Source organism: Lithobates pipiens, unplaced genomic scaffold (genome assembly GCF_037356315.1).
Source record: "Lithobates pipiens isolate NorthernLeopardFrog02 unplaced genomic scaffold, aLitPip1_a1.2 Scaffold_25, whole genome shotgun sequence".
NCBI lineage: Eukaryota > Metazoa > Chordata > Amphibia > Anura > Ranidae > Lithobates > Lithobates pipiens.
In genome coordinates this window covers 234125225-234142724 of record NW_027507787.1, presented here as the reverse complement: position 1 = coordinate 234142724, position 17500 = coordinate 234125225, and the positions used below count along the sequence as shown (strand labels likewise).

Here is a 17500-nt window from a genome sequence, read left to right as displayed (position 1 = left end):
GAACCAAAGCTTGCCGAAATCGCCCTCCGGACAAAGTTCTCCGCCCCCTGCGACTACTCAGAATCCTGTGCTTAGCAAGCTTCTGATGGCTGACCAAGATTCTCCATTAGACCTCACCGTCAAGAAGACCCCGTCAGAAGAACCCTGTGAGCAAGGTACCTTCAAATTTTGCCATTAAGCCATTCGTGTTTTACAGGTGCATTTTAATCCTGGTTTTAATAAAGCACATTTAAAAAAAAAAAAGAAAGAAAAAAACCAACCCCCCCCCCATAAAAAAAAAAAACTTTAATTATTTTGACATTCAAGTTGAATAAAAAAAGCCAAAAATTTTTCACAAAATAGCTGTTACTACAAGGCACCTAACTGGAGAACGTCCACTATAACTAGCATCTTATTTTATTTTTTGGTGCCGGGCCGCATGCAAATATGCAGCCACTCGGCGCCGAGAGGGAGAGATATTTGCATGAATTGCTGCCCAAACAGATCGCGCACCTAACTGAAAGCTCCCGCTGGTAGTTTTCGGATCACGTGATGCCCAATCACGGCAGTCACATGCTCTTAAGCCCCACCCCACCTCCCAGCGTCTTAAACCTCTTAAAGGGCCAGGAGGCACCGCCATAAAAAAAAAAAGTTTCAAGTGGTGATATGCATTAATGTTAGAAAACCTTCTGCATGCAGGTTGTGTCGTTCCAACCCCTTCCCCCGTTCAAGGCTTATTGCCAATTCCACTGGGTTTGACCGAGAAACGATCCGATGGTGCTGGCTGCTCCTGTAGGCGATCAAAGAGTAGATTCTCTTTTGAACGTCTCTATGGCCATGGAGGACCGGCGCAACGTCCAAGGTGGATGTCGCGCCGGTGATTGCCAAAATCGCTCTGTCCCATAGAAGCCACTTCCTTGCCTTTTCCTGCAGATTCTGTGTCTGATCTGTTTGCACCTCACGGACCTCTGAGCGGTCAACCAGTGATAGTTTGTTTGATTCCGAGTTACTCCAGTTCTTGTCGAACGTGCTTGCCTGGGAGGAATTGCAATCTTCTGCCGTTAGTCGCAGATTGACGTTGCTTTTAACGGTTTTCTAAAGCATTGCCTTAAAGTGGAACTTCACTTTTTTTTAATCCTCCGGCTGATAGACATTCCTATCTAATTAATAATTTTATCACATTTACTTGTTTTCTTATACTTTTTCTTTTTTTTTCTATATTTATTCAGTTACTTCCTGGTTTCTTGCCTAGGCCAAATGTCCTACATCCCAGGAGTCGAGGAAAAGGAGGAAGGGGGTTTCTTTGCTCAGTACACCCTCTTATAGGCAGGCTTGATCTGAGGGCAAATGTAATCCAGGAAGTAAATGCTACATAAAATCATCAGCCCTTGCTCAAGATGGCCGCTGCCAGAAATGCGGATGGGGGAGGGGAAGGGGGTGGATGGCTGGGGGAGTTTTTGAAAATTTAAAAATGAAATAATTTGCGTTTTTTTGGTTTGTGGTGCTCCGATGTGGTGAAGATCCACTTTAATAAAGTGATTGCCATTCCAGCTGAGGATGTACTTTGTGTTAAAATTGGTTGGAAGCCTAATGCCGCATACACACGACCAGACTTTCCATTAGACTAGGTCCGACGGGATCAGTTCTCGGACAAGACAGTCCGATTGTGTGTGGGCTAGTCCGATCGTTTTTCGGGAAAAAAAAAATCAGACTGATCTAGAAATAGAACATTTTTCAAATCTATCCGACGGAATAAAAATTGGGAAAGCCGTTCGTCTGTATGCTGGTCCAATGGACCAAATACAACGCAAGGGCAGCTATTGGCGACTGGCTATTGAACTTCCTTGTTTAATCCCATTTACGTCATCACGTTCAAAACTAACTGACTTTTCGACCGGACTTAGTCTGTTTTTGTGTGGCCAAGTCATTCGGAAAGTCCGTGGGATCTCCGCCGAACGTCCGTCGGGAAGACCGTCAGACCTAGTCTGCCGGAAAGTCCGGTCGTGTGTACGCGGCATTAGAACTGTTCTTGCTAGCAGGCCCTGCTCTTCAGCCTGTATTAGCTGTGTTTCTGCTTTTCCAAACTCTCTGGCTGATTGGGCAAAGTCCATTAGAATGGATCTTGTCGCTACATTGGTTGATTCCTTGGTCAAGAAATATTTGGAACAAATAGTTGTTGCTTTTAAGCTATAGCGTTGGTGGGCTGTTGGAGGTTTCCCGTCCCATCTCCCGCATAGGTCTCCCATCCGTACACGTGCGGAGGTCACTTTAGGTGGACCCTGCAGCTTGAGGATCTGCCATTCGAGCGACCATGTCTGTTAGATCGTCTCTTGATGCTATTATTGTCAAGGTTGCTACTCATGGCAAGAACATTCATCTCCCTCAGCCAAAGAAACCTAAGGGGGAGAATGGAAATGCTCATCCCTCGATATTTAGTTCTGTAAGTTCCAAGTCAAAAGTCTCCAAATCCTCCAAACCCTCAGAAACCCCTTGCTCTACATGTAGGTGTGCTCACACACTAAAGTCAGGGGCATCTGTTAGAACTTGGACAGCTTGCATCACAGATGGTTTGGTATGGACAGGGCTGGTGCTGGTCTATTTTGCGCCCTAGGCAAGACCAGCTACTTGTACCCCCCCGCTATAAAAACCCCCTATAAAGTTACAGCCAGGTGCTGCCGTGTCAGAGCCCATGTATGGGCTGCCATGGTGTCATGTCCTGGTACCATAAGAGATGACTTGTGCTGCCCATTGAGCTATAGCAGGTGTCAGTATAAGAACTTCCCTCTGGTCAAGCTGCACAGCTGCAAGTGTGTGTAAGAAGTAGATCAGTGGTGCTGCTCAACTCACTGGGTAAGACAGTGTAAGCTTGACTACCCAGACATTAGAATGGATCTGGGACCTTTAGGAGAAACCCTGATTTGGAGTATCTGGATCTAGCCTTAGACACAGCTCAGACCAGGGTATTTCTCCCTAAGGAAAAGCTTCAAACCCTTTAAACCCAGATGTGTGCAATCCAGTCCTCACTTTTGCATAGAAGTCATTGGTCTGAAGGTAGCCTCCTATCAGACCTATTTGCAGTCTCATTTTCCCAGTTTCATTTCATAACCCTACAATAATCTGTTGTCATGGGAGTAGTCAGTCCTGCCCTCGGACAGGCTGACTTGTTTGGCAGCAGGAACCAGGCTGTACCTATCCTGTGGCGCTGGACTCCGAAAGTCCTTTCTTCCTGTATTTCTGCAAGATCTTCATGATGGGTGCAACCTGTTGGGCTAGAGAAGAGTCCTGGCATCCCTGTGTGTACAGGGGCTTGGTTGTTGGAATCTCTTCTTCCTAGCAACGCTTTTTGCAGTGTTGAGACCTTCTTGCTTGGACGTTCAGTTGCACAACGCCATGGCAGTGGCACACCTAAACCACCAGTGAAGAACCAGACGGAAAAGGAGGTAGAACGGATCCTATTCTGGGTATAACTTTACATTTCAGCTTTGTCTCCTGTTTATATTCGAGGCATGGACAAGTTGGCAGGCAGCCGGTGGCTTGTTGACCCTGGCCCATAATCCAGAAGTGTTCAGGACCTCTGTCACAGGTGGGAGATGCTGGACATGGACCTCTTTTCCTCCAGGTTTACAAAGAAACTGGGAAAGTTTGTCTGGGTTACAGGAACTACTAGTGAAAGTAGTGGATGCTCTGGTGGGATGAGTACCCCCCTCCCCAAAACTTCTTTCTTTTCTGCTTTGCAAGATTGAAGGCATTTTAGTGATCCTCATTGTTCTGGTTTGGCCCATGCAGATTTGGTACTCCAACCTGGGTACGATTTTCTGGCGTGGGCTGTTCAAGATTATCCAAATTTTCTGTCTCAAAAACCTATTTACCGTATTGCTTCAAAGTTGCCTCCTTGAGCAAAATGTCTATTGAAGCCCAGGCTCTGTGAAATGGGCAATTTGTTGATTTCCAAAAGTTAGGAAATCTGTCTTACAAGGTCTTTTCATTGGACATGGAAGGCATACGTGGTGTGAGTCTTAAGGTTTCCAAACTTTATCCCAGGGTGCCTTCCTATGTATGATCTCAGCACAATCAAAGTTTGGGTTTCTGTAGGAGACCATAGGCCCCTAATTACTTGATTAAGAGTTTTTTGTCCAGGGAATCTCCCATGTACTGTAGCTTCTACCCCAGTTCCTTCTCCTGTCACTCTCTGGGATCTGAATGTGGTTCTCTCTGCGTCTAAAAATTTGAGCTCAGTAGACATTCCTCTCTCCTCTCTCCTCTCTCTCAAAAGGTTGCATTCTTTGTATATAAAGCAAGCCAGTGCTGCGCTATAAACGAATCGTGAAGAATAGAAAAGTAAATCGTTATAGGTGACAGTGCTTAGTAAATCACATGTGATACACACAAACTGACAAATCTATGTGCATGGGATTTACAAATTTCAGCTGGAAGAGCATGGATACAATCACAGAAATAACTCCAGGCGACTGTTTACAAAATAGCCACGAGTGTATCATGCATGTTTGGTGCGTCCCGGCTCATTCCTACGCGTTTCGTCATACGTGACATCCTCAGGGGCGTTTGTTGCTTGTAGCCTTCAGTTTTTAGAGGCAAGTGTCTGAACTGGTGGCCTTGTAGGGAACACTTTCTGGTTTTGCATAGGCACACAAGGACGATAAGTCCCAGGACTTCCTAGTTTTTGCCTAGTTCATCTGAACCAGGACATCAGTCCTTAAGGCTTCACTTCAGTATACCAATATGAAATTTCCCCCTATTGTCTGCTGTAGTTTGGGCTAAGAGCCGTGGCTCAGCGACATCACCTTTTTCCCTTTTTGTTACCCCAGATGGATTGGTCCCCGTATGGATGCACCAGCCATTTCTAGGTGGCTCAGGCAGACCATCATTCAAGCTTAAGGTCTCAAGGATCGGGTTCCATCTTATCTGATCATGGTGCACTCCACTGGATCTATGAGTGCTTCCTTGACTTCAAGCTGTACTGCTCACCCCTCAGTTGGACCGCTTTTTGGACTCCCCAAGTGTTAGATTTCTTGGGTCCCTCGATGGACAAGAAAGATTAATTGTATTTTTTTGTATTTGCCATCAAAAATGTTTTAATGGTGTCTACTGGGGGACATTAGACCCATCCTATTGTGCTTATGATCATATATGTGGTATTGCTTTTGTTCCAAAACTGACAAGTGCTGGTTGTAGGCCTTTGGACCTGGAAATCGCTCTTCAGCCAACTTGTTACAAGAAAGGGGTCTGAATACAACATACAGTGGTTGTAAACACCGTTGCACCACTTTAACCTACAGGTAAGCCTATAATCAGGCTTACCTGTAGGTACCGTGAATATCTCCTAAACTTGCTCAGTTTACGTCATCGGCACATGCGCACTGAAGAAACGGCCCACTCGTGCCGTTCCTTCAGGAGCAGTGCCGTGACCAGCGGCTCCCGCATGCATGAGTGATGTCATCATGGCTCAGGCCAATTGCAGCACCGGAGCCCGCAAACGCTGGAAGTAACTCCGGGAGACATGTTGTCAGCCACACCGGTGTGCGGGGGACCGCTGCAACAGCTTCGATCTAAGGTAAGTATTTCATAATGTGCTAGTATGAATAATGGATGAAGCTACAGGCATCACCCTTTTATCAGCCAGCGATATCCCTACAGTGTAGCTGTTTAGCCAACTTGATTGCTTTTAAAGGCGGCGAGAGGGAACATTCTCCCCTTCCACCGCCCTCCGGTGCTTCTCTGGAGAATGGGTCAGATGGTGCTGCCGGTTTGCCATAGAGCTGGCCGTGGACCAAACGGCCATCTCTATGACCCTTGGAGGCCGGAATGATGTCACTTCCGGCTCTAGCATATGTAAGTACTGCCATTGTTTATTTTTATTTTTTTTTGCTGGAAAGCCTGATATTTTATATATATTTTTTTAATTTTTTTTTATTTTATATCTCAGGTTTTTTTTTATCTCAGGCTTTTCAGCATAGAGGAGAGATGTTGGGGACTTGTAGACCCCAGATCTCTCCATAAAGAGGACCTGTCGTGCCCTTTTCCTATTACAAGGGATATTTACATTCCTTGTAATAGGCATAAAAGTGATTAAAAAAAAATAATAATTTAAAGGCAAAGTGTAAAAAATAAATAAAATAAAAATGTATTTTATAAAGCGCCCACATTGTGCTTGCTCGCTCTTAAAAGCGAACGCATACGTAGGTGGCGCCCGTATATGTAAATGGAATTCGCACCACACATGGGAGTTATCCCATCGTTGGACCAATAATTATATAGATAGACCTCCTCTGTGACTCTAAAGACCCCCCCCCCCCCCCAAAATTGAATTTTTTTTTAATTTAAAAATTTGCAACGACCACCATTTTATTCCCTAAAATGGCCTTGGAGGACTTGAACAAAATCATGACCTCACTTCTGGTCCTGGCTGGAAAAAGATTTGATTTCTTTTTTTTTTCTCGATATTTTTGCTTTCGAAGTTAATGAAGAGATTTGAGGTCTTTTTGACCCCCAAATGTCTCCTTATTTCTATTACAAGGGATGTTTACATTCCTTATCATAGTAATAAAAAAAATTAAAGGGACTGTGTAAAAATAAAAAGTAAAATAAATAATGAAGAAAAAAAAAAATGGGTGAGGTATCGCAGCAAACGTTAGAGCGAGAGCAATAATTCTAGCTGTAAAGGTGTTTAAAGCGTCGCCTATGGAGATTGAGTACTGTTGTTTTGTTGCCATTTCATGAGCATGGGCAATTTTAAAGCATAACAAGTTGGGTATCTATTTACTCTGCATAACATCATCTTTCTCTGTATACAAAAATCTTGAGGTAAATATTGTTTTTTTTTTTTTTGTGTTTTTTTTTTTTTGTGTTTTTTGTTTTTTTTTTGTTTGCTTTTTTAAATTCATTAAAGTGTATTTTGTTTTCCCCAAAAAATTGTGTAAATACAATGTGACATAAAAAAAATTGAAACAATTACTATTTTATTCCCTATGGTTTCTGCTAAAAAATAAAAATAAAAATAGGGTCTCTGCTAAAAAAAAATTGTAAAAAAAAATGTATAATGTTTGGGGGTTAGAAGTAATTTTCCAGCAAAAAATACTGATTTTAAACCGTAAGCAAAAAGTTCCGGGAAAAAGTGGTAGAACAATTCTTTGTATAAACATACCTGTACGTGTTTTCCGGTTATGTGGTTTTAATCATTTGATTTATAAATTCATTTAAATTGGTGGTTTGTGACGTGGTCTTGCATGAATAAAATTGTGTGGTTTCCATTTCTGTAGTGAATTCCAAAAACCAAAAAATCTTAATAAAAAAAATCCTGTCCTGCTGGAATATGAAAAAGTTTTTAGAAAAAGTATCCATTTTCATTGTTCGCTTTTTTTTTTATTTTTTATTTGTCAACCACTTGCCTCCCACTCAGGGTACATTTACTACAAGCGGGTTGCACAGAGGGATACCTGTAGGTAGTTGTGGACTTCCTGTTTTTTTATTTTTGTTGTTTTTTTTCGGACGCAAATGTGCTGATCTGTGCTGTGATTGGACACAGCATGAGTTTGGCAGCAGGTTTCAGCCAATGGTTTTTGGCTGAAACCTGCTGATTGGCTGTGATCAATCACAGCACAGAGCTCTGTGTTTACAAACACACAGAACAGCGATCTGGCTGTTTCTTCTCCCTGAAAAGCAGGGGGGATAAAAGCCAGATCTGTGACTAAAAATAGCACGCATTACGCATTGTTAGACACAGTTAACCCCTTCCCAGCCAGTGATGTTAGTACAGTATCATTGATCACTGTATTCGTGTCACTAGGGATGTCAGTGCCACTCTCAGCCAGTGTTAGTGCCAGATTTGCCTGTCACACTATAAGTCGTTGATCACCGCCATTGCTAGTATAGCGTCTATAGCTGGGTAAATTTCAGTATATATACCATAGTTTCTAGTTTTGTAGGCGTTTCGTCAAGTGATACAAAAGGTAATAACTGTGAGGGGTGGGCTGATGAAGAGCATAAAAGTACAGTTGTTAGGTGGGGGGTAGGATAGGCTTCTCTGAAGAAAAAAGTTTTCCTGGATCGCCTAAAAGTGGATAGAGTTGGAGATAGTCAGACAGATTGGGGTAGGAAATTCCAAAGGATGGGAGAGGCTCTGGAGGTGGGTATGGGAGGAGGCGACGAGGGAGATGGAGAGCAGGAGGTCTTTGGAGGAACAAAGAACAATTTGGTCGGTATTTTGAGACCAGGTTAGTGATGTACAGTATCTGGGAGCCGCGTTGTGGATGGCTTTGTAAGAAGTTGTTCGTATTTTGAATTACATTTTTTGGTTGAGGGGAAGCCAGTGGAGGTAATGGCAGAGAGGGGTGGAGGGCACTGAATGGAGGTCAGTGGAAGGATTGGCAGAGAGGGGTGGAGGATAAAATGGAAGACAGTGGAGGGATTGGCAGAAGACAGTGAGTGGAAGCCAGTGGATGGATTGGCAGAAAAGGGTGGAGGACACATAATGAAAGCATGTGGAGGGATTGGCAGAGAGTGGTGGAGGACACTGAATGGAAGCCAGTTGAGTGATTGGCAGAGAGGGGTGGAGGACACTGAATGGAAGCCAGTTGAGTGATTGGCAGAGAGGGGTGGAGGACACTGAATGGAAGCCAGTGGAGAGAGTTGGCAGAGAGGGGTGGAGGACACAATGGAAGCCAGTGAAGAGTTGGCAGAGAGGGTTGGAGGACACGGAGTGGAAACCAGTGGAGGGATTGGCACAGAGGGATGGAAGCCAGTTGAGTGATTGGCAGAGAGGAGTGGAAGACACTGAATGGAGATCAGTGGAGGTATTGGCAGAGGACACTGAGTGGAAGCCAGTGGAGGGATTGGCAGAGAACAGTGGAGGACACATAATGAAAGCATGTGGAGGGATTGCCAGAGAGGGATGGAGGACACTGAATGGAAGCCAGTGGAGAGAGTTGGCAGAGAGGGTTGGAGGACATAATGGAAGCAAGTGGAGAGTTGCCAGAGGGTTGGAGGACACGGAGTGGAAGCCAGTGGAGGGATTGGCAGAGAGGGATGGAGGACACATAATAGAAGCCAGTTGAGTGATTGGCAGAGAGGGGTGGAAGACTCTGAATGGAGATCAGTGGAGGGATTGGCAGAGAGGTAGAGGACACTGAATGGAAGCCAGTGGAGGGATTGGCAGAGAAGGGTGGAGGACACCTAATGAAAGCAATGTGGAGGGATTGCCAGAGAGGGGTGGAGGACACATAATGGAAGCCAGTTGAGTGATTGGCAGAGAGGGGTGGAAGACTCTGAATGGAGATCAGTGGAGGGATTGGCAGAGAGGTGGAGGACACTGAATGGAAGCCAGTGGAGGGATTGGCAGAGAAGGGTGGAGGACACCTAATGAAAGCAATGTGGAGGGATTGCCAGAGAGGGGTGGAGGACACATAATGGAAGCCAGTGGAGGGATTTGCAGAGAGGGGTGGAGGACACATAATGGAAGCCAGTGGAGGGTAACTGGTTATGCATAGGAATTTTTAAAGTGTCGACCTATGGAGATTTTTAAGTATTGTAATTTGTCGCCTTTCCACAAGCGTAATCAATTTTAAAGCATGCCATGTTGGGTATCCATTTACTCGGCGTAACATCATCTTTCACATTATGCAAAAAAATGATTAAAGTGTATGTTTTACAAAAAAATTGCTTTTAAAAGACAAAAGAAATCCGATTTATTTTATGTTACGTTTTTTTTTTTCATTAAAGTGTATTTTTTCCAAAATTGCATTTGAAAAACTGCTGTGCAAAAAAACGTGTGGCATAAAAGATTTTAACGCCATTTTATTCCCATAGGGTGCTTGAAGAAAACAAAAAAAAAAAAAAAAAACGTATAATGCTTGGAGGTTCTAAGTAATCGTCTAGCAAAAAATACTGATTTTTAACTTGTAAGCAACAAATGTCAGAAGAAGGCTGGGTCAGAAAGTGGTTTAATGGATTTTTTTTTATTTTTTATTATGCAGTGCTGATAAATTATTTTTGTGTATTTTAGCAGACGGAGTGCTTGATCTGTCCACTAAGAAGAGTCCATGTTCTGGTAGCACACATTCAAGCATTTCTCCAAGTACCTCAAATGCTATAGGGAATGGGTAAGATCATTTTTTCATTTCATCTTCTTTTTTTTTTTTTTTTTTTCTTTTTTAATTTTCCTTTCTTCAGTTGCATCTTCAGATCTTTAAATCTGTTTTTCAAAAAGCCAAAAATGATTTACGCCTTCCACTCTATGGAACGAGATTTTCTTTGTCTCCAAAAATTTACAATTCACAACCTGCCATTGTGAAGTGATAAAAAAAAAACAAAATCAAAATTATTGTGTTGTGCTCATGATCTCATTTTGTTTTCATTCATTGTGTTTGGATATTTTTTATTTTTTATTTTTTGATACAATGATTTAGTTTGAAAGTTTCCTATTATGGACTGATGTCGAGGTGGGGGGAGGGTGGATTTGTGGGTTAGGAGCTGTTAGAGTATTTGCATATTCTAGTTTTGATACCTTGGAATTTGTACTCTAGAACCTTCATCAGTAACATAAAGCTTTAAAGAAAACTTAGATATTTTTTTTTTTTTTTTTTTGGTTATGAAGTATGTAATTAAAAAAAAGAAAAAAACCTGTTTTGTTGGTTTTCTATATTTTGATCACTTGGGGAGTTTCAATATTCTTTTTAAATTTTAGTTTTTAGAATTTTAGTGCCGTCACGATCTCATTATCATTTTCGGTTTGTTTTCTATATATACTCTGATATACTTTTTTTTTTTTTTTTTATTTCTTTTAAGAGAGACTCCGCAATTCCCGTTGTTAGTCTTCTAGCAGTATAGGACCCTTTTTTTAATTTTTTTTTAAATTTTTTGGGGAATTTTGTTTTGTATCGATAGGGAGCTTTGCTGGTGTGTTTTTTGTTTTTTTGGCATTTACATATATATTTATATATTGTATCATGTAATCACGCTGAATCATATTTCTGAATAATCTGTAATCAATCACCATCCAAATCATTCTTTCTGTCACCTTTTATACCTTACTTTAAGAGAAAAATGGTCTGGCTGTATTTAGAAAAAAAAACTTTTTTTTATTTTTTTGACGAGTACAAAGAGAAAAAAAAAAAAGAAAAGAAAATCTTTTTATTGAATTTGTTCTATAATGTGACAATATTTCAGATTTTATTTTTTTATTATACGCAGCAGCCAATTTTTTTCTTAAGGTAGCCATAAGAGCAAAAAAAAAAAATATCCTTCATTTTCTGTGATCAAAAATTACGAGCTTCTTTTGATACTTTGGCCCATGTCTTCTTTTTTTTTTTTTATGTACTATTTTTTTTTTTTTTCGATGTGAGCAGCGGACACTGTGTTGTGTGTGTTTTTTTTATTTTTTTTATACCTTTAATTTTGAATTAGATTGCATAATGTTATAAGCGGCTTACTCTTTTATTACTGTACTTGTTTAGTGGTAACGTCACATTTTTAATAAATTGTGGATACACCTAAAGGAGGGGCGGGGGGGGGGGTGGGGTGGGATTGGACTTTTCTACCTTTTCTAATTTTTCGATAAACAAAGATTCTAAGTACAGACTGTTGCGCAAGACTTTGTGAACCCAGCCAAAGATGGTTTTGATAGCCTATTTTTTTTTTAATCAATTTTTTTGTTTCTGTTGCCCACAAAAAAAAAAATATATTTTTTTCTTTTTCTGTGAACTTGATTTATTTATTTTTCCTTAAACCTGACACTGATGCTGAGATTTAAAAAAAAAAAAATTAAATAAAAATTATTATTATTAAAAAAAATTTTTTTTTTAAGTGATGTTACCCAAGCAAGGGCTTCTAATAAAGGAGTGGCCCCTTCACCCATCCTTCCCTACATGTGCAAGTTCTGCTCACATCAGTTTCCTTCCATCCAATTAGGCGACCTGGGAGACCCAGCCAGCACCGTCCAGATGGACTTCCACGCAGTGGTGATGGGGTGCCCCCAAGAAGTTTGCTGGATGCAACCAGGGAAACTTATGGCCACTCCACCCCTCTAAAAGTGCCATTGGCTCGCTCCTTGCAGATTAGTGAGGAATTTCATAACCGAAAGCAATTTTCTACGGCGGCCAACCATGGTTCAACCGGACTGCAAAACCAAGGACAGCATTTTATCTTATCCAGGGAAGCTTCTTGGGCAAAGTCACACTATGAATTAAATTTCGGCCGCGTGAAATATAGGGGCAACGGCGCACTCAGCAACATCAGTGACCTGCCTTTTCTCACAGAAAATTCGAACGCCTTTCCAAAAAATATCCCAAACAAACACGAAATTAAAAAGGAAATGGGCCTTTCTTCTCCGGTCGATTTAAAAATTCCGCAGGTCCGTGGCATGGATCTGTCGTGGGAGTCCCGCAGTGGGGAACTGTACAATTACAACTCTTTGGTTATGGGTTCACAAACGGAGAGCGCACTTAGCAAAAAATTAAGGACTATCCTTCCAAAGCAACACCGGAGAAACGTCTTGGAATCCACCACCGACTCCTGGAGCTCGGACGTCGAGCAGTCTACCTCTGGGCAGCCATACCCAACGTCGGACCAAGAAGGCGACGGCGGCTCCAAGCAGCCGAGGAAGAAAAGGGGGAGGTACCGGCAGTACAACACAGAGATTTTGGAGGAGGCCATCGGCGTGGTCATGAACGGCAAAATGAGCGTCTCCAAAGCGCAGAGCATCTACGGGATTCCGCACAGCACACTGGAGTACAAAGTCAAAGAGAGGCTAGGCACGTTAAAAAACCCTCCAAAGAAAAAAATGAAACTGGTGCGGCTGGAAGAGCCGGACGCGGCGGGAAAAATCAAACTGGAACCTCAGGACGAGGCGGAGGTGTCCCCAAGTGCAAATGATTCAAAAGATGACTAAAGGCATGCAGTAAAGTCCGACTCTTAAAAAAAAAAAAATGAGTTGTAAACCAAACTGGGCAGGCGCTTCTCCACACCTAACCTAATGAAAAACGGGGGGTTTTTTTTTGATTTTTTTTTTTTTGCAAAAAAAAAAAAAAAAAGTAGACCTGCAAAAAACGGTGGTGGAAACATTTTTCGTTTGCTCAAAATTGGGCAAATTTTTGTAAATTCCTCTTGCCCAGTGCAACCCTATCGAGTACTTTTGGCCTTTACGCATGCTTTTTATTTTCAATAGAAAGAAAGAAAGAAAGAAAATTGTTACCTCAACAAGAGAACCTATACATGTCAATACGGACTCTTTTGCTATCGAGCCTTGCATGTATTGCGTTCTTTATATCTATTTTAATTCCTTGAACACATGTCCACTTTAAGAAAACAAAACAAAAAAAAAAAACATTTTTTCAGGAGTCTCTATATACAACCAATGTCTAGAGGAGAGAAGAGAGAGAAAAAAAGAACCTTCTAAAGATATTTAAAACAAGTTGTTTTTTTTTTCTCTAAGTTTTAGATTTTAAGTGTTTTATGCCAAAATGATTATTTCTGAAAAATTGAATGTACCTCACTAATGTGATTATTTTTTTTTTTTTTTTTTTTTTTTACTTTGGGAGTTGCTACTATTTTTCGGAGACTTGCAAAATGATAAAGGCTTTAGTACAGTGGGGGGAAAAAAAAAAAGATGTGCAAAGAGCACAAAAATGTGAGTGGGCAGGCCTGGAAAAAGAGGCCGTTACTTTTGCTAACCTACAAAAGTGAGAGTATTACACTAGAGCTTTACGTTTCTTACACTTAAAATAATTGCCAGACTCTCGGGGCAATGTTTGCCCTGCACTGGCAGGAAGCTTGGAAGAATTTGAAAGGTTGTTTTTTTTTTTTTTTTTTTATATATGGTCCAGATATTTATCCTCATTACACTCCAGCAACTACATGTGCATGTAATTAAAGAGGATGGATTGTGGACTCTTTAGATGGCTATTCTATAGATCCCATTTTTATTTTATTTTATTTTTTGGGGGGTTTCTACCTGTCATTCTGGGTACAGGGAGGAAAAAAAATGTACAACATACCTTTCAGATTTTATTTAAAAAAAAAAAAAATCAAGACAAAATTAGTGTGATTTGATTTTTTTTTTCCCCCAATGATTTTAGAGGAAGTAGCCTTATTTCTAGACTAGCACTTCTTCTTTTTTTTTTTTTTTTTTTTTTTAAATAAGAGCGCTTGGTTTACACACAGTACCTCCACTGAAAAAAAATTCCACGAGATTAGATAGGAAATTTTTTACTTGATTTTTTTAGTTTTTTTTTGTTTTAGCTACTAAACTGTGTGGTTTCCACATTCAACTCCAGAGATCAGGGGTCACGTTTAGCCGTTGCGATATCAGGTGCATATTTTATTTCTTTACCAGTACAAACCTCATTTATATTCCAGTTTTCAGGAATGAAGGACGCTCTTTTCAGGGCCTGTTTTTAGAAATCGCATTTACTGTATATATATATATAAAGAAAAAAAAAATGTTTTTGTTGTGTTACAGAAATAACTCGGTACGGTGTAGCTTTGTAAGGAGCTCACACCTTGTCTTCAGGTAACTGTTTTTTTATAAGCACTCCACAAAACCACACAGTTTTGTACGTTTTTTTTTATTATTATAAATTTCTCGACAGTCCACAAGGAGCTTGTTAGGTTATTATTATTTTTTTTTTTTTTGTGTCATAGACATGCTCAAAGAAAAAAAAAAAAAAGACTTGCACCATTTGTAAAACCTCTTGAAAATAATGAAAAACACTATTTTTTGTTAAATATTCTTTATACTTGGTAAGCAGTACTAAATGTAAAAATAATAAGTTGTTGCTTATAAAAAAAAAAGGCAGCTCAGCTTGCCATACTAACACTGCACTGTTTAAAAGTAGGACAATTCTTTGCTAGCCCTTTTCTATTCTGTGTAATTTTTTTTTTTTTTTTTTTTTTTTTTTTGGTGTACAGTAGTAATTTTTATTTATTTACATTAATGAGTAGGCACACATTTTTGTATCGTGCTTCTGCAGTAAACCCCTGAATATAAAATTGGACCTAATAAGGTGCAGAGCCTTAAAAATATATTGTTTTGGGATAAATTCAAATATTTCTGCATACCTGCTTTTTTTTATTTTATTTTTATTTATTCTTTTTAATTAATTTTTTTCTTATTTTTAAAGCTCCAAAAATTTTTTTTAATACAAAACAGAGCCTAATGGTCATACCCAGGCTCAGTATATTACATACAAATTATGTACACGAGTACAAAAACAAACTATGTACCTCGTCTAGTAGTGCATACCTGCTTTTTTTTTTTTTAAACGTTATTATTATTTTTTATTTCTATTTATTTTTACAAAGTGTCATTTAAGCCCAGACCTGTTTTATGTGAACCTGGTCTACCGCTTGGCCACAAATTTAATGCAGGAATGCTTTGTTTAAATTGATAACTTAATAATTTATTTTAAATATGTGTGTTTTTTTTAAATTATAAAGCTCACACCACTTTTTTATTTTTTTTACATTTTGTCCAAAAGCTAACAAGGTACTTCTACTAGATGGCACATTTTTGGTAATTGCTACAATTGTCAATTTTAATTATTTTAATAAAATTTAATTGTCAGACATAATAATTATAATTATTTAAAGTGGAACTTTTACCCATAGCAGCGGCTTGATAAAAAAATTCTTTGGCAAAGGCACATGCACACCACATTAATAATTAAAACTTTTATTGCAACTGACATAAACTCTTTACAAAAGGGTTAAAGTCATTAGAAGAAATGGGATAATTTACATATTACTGAATTTTAAACAGTATAGGCACTTATTATTTTTTTATTTTTTATTAATGTTTTTCATATCTATACCTGTAAAAAGGGAGCCGGCCTAAAGTCCTCTAAGGACTTAAGTTCCACTATAAAATAAAAATCCCGCCAGTAGCTATCAAAGCTGGCAGACTTGGTATAGATCGTGTTTTTTTTTTTTTTTTTCCTTTGCAGATATATTGATAGCATGGTATGCATTAATATTTGTTTTCAGATTTTTAATAGCTAGTGTGACCAGGCACACCACCATGGGCAAACGTCCTCAATTTAAATTTTAGTTAATGAAACTGACAACCATTCTGAAGTGAAGTGCAGTCCCAAACTCCATATAAGGTAAATGGTGTAATATATATATATATATATATATATATATATATATATATATATATAATATATATTATTATAAAAAAATATATACACAAAATTGAGTACACCCCTCACACTTTTGTAAATATTTTCTTCTACCTTTTCATGTGACAACACTGAAGAAATGACACTTGTCTACAATGTAAAGTAGTGAGTGTACAGCTTGTATAACAGTGTACATTTCCTGTCCCCTCAAAATAACTCAACACACAGCCATTAATGTCTAAACCGCTGGCAACAAAAGTGAGTGCACCCCTAAGTGAAAATGTCCAAATTTGACCTAAAACATCAATATTTTGTGTGGCCACCATTATTTTCCAGCACTGCCTTCACCCTCTTGGGCATGGAGGTCACCAGAGCCTCACAGGTTGGCACTGGAGTCCTCTTCCCCTCCTCCATGATGACATCACAGAGCTGGTGGATGTTGGAGACCTTGCGCTCCTCCACCTTCCGTTTGAGGATGTCCCACAGATGATCAATAGGGTTTAGGTCTGGAGACATGCTTGGCCAGTCCATCACCTTTACCCTCAGCTTCTTTACCAAGGCAGTGGTGGTCTTGGAGGTGTGTTTGGGGTGGTTATCATGTTGGAATACTGCCCTGCGGCCCAGTCTCTGAAGGGAGGGGATCATGCTCTGCTTCAGTATGTCACAGTACATGTTGGCATTCATGGTGCCCTCAATGATCTGTAGCTCCCCAGTGCCGGCAGCACTCATGCAGCCCCAGACCATGACACTCCCACCACCATGCGTGACTGTAGACAAGACACACTTGTCTTTGTCCTCCTCACCTGGTTGCCCCCACACACGCTTGTCACCATCTGACACCAAATACTTTATCTTGGTCTCATCAGACCACAGGACATGGTTCCAGTAATCCATGTCCTTAGTCTGCTTGTCTTCAGAAAACTGTTTGCAGGCTTTCTTGTGCATCATCTTTAGAAGAGGCTTCCTTCTGGGACGACAGCCATGCAGACCAATTTGATGCAGTGTGCGGCGTATGGTCTAAACACTGACAGTCTGACCCCCCCACCCCTTCAACCTCTACAGCAATGCTGGCAGCACTCATACGTCTATTTCCCAAAGACAACCTCTGGATATGATGCTGAACACGTGACCTCATGTTCTTTGGTGGACCATGGTGAGGCCTGTTCTGAGTGGAACCCGTCCTGTTATACTGCTGTATGGTCTTGGCCACCGTGCTGCAGCTCAGTTTCAGGGTCTTGGCAATCTTCTTATAGCCTAGACCAGTGATGGCGAACCTTGGCACTCCAGATGTTTTGGAACTACATTTCCCATGATGCTCATGCACTCTGCAGTGTTGTTGAGCATCATGGGAAATGTAGTTCCAAAACATCTGGGGTGCCAAGGTTCACCAT

At 40.3% G+C, this 17500-nt stretch overlaps 1 protein-coding gene across 2 annotated transcripts in view; it reads left to right on the top strand.

Moving 5' to 3' along the window:
- Positions 1 to 17500, top strand: part of LCOR (ligand dependent nuclear receptor corepressor) — a gene marked incomplete at its 5' end in the record, with an annotated part of 61906 nt that overhangs the window by 138 nt on the left and 44268 nt on the right. The window contains 3 exon segments of one of the 2 annotated variants that reach the window (XM_077455664.1): positions 1 to 155; positions 9998 to 10094; positions 11902 to 13473. The exon segment at positions 1 to 155 is cut by the window's left edge and continues 138 nt beyond it. In XM_077455664.1, coding sequence (XP_077311790.1) covers positions 1 to 155; positions 9998 to 10094; positions 11902 to 12880 — 1231 coding nt within the window. In that variant the 3' untranslated portion in view covers positions 12881 to 13473. 2 annotated transcript variants of the gene reach the window in all.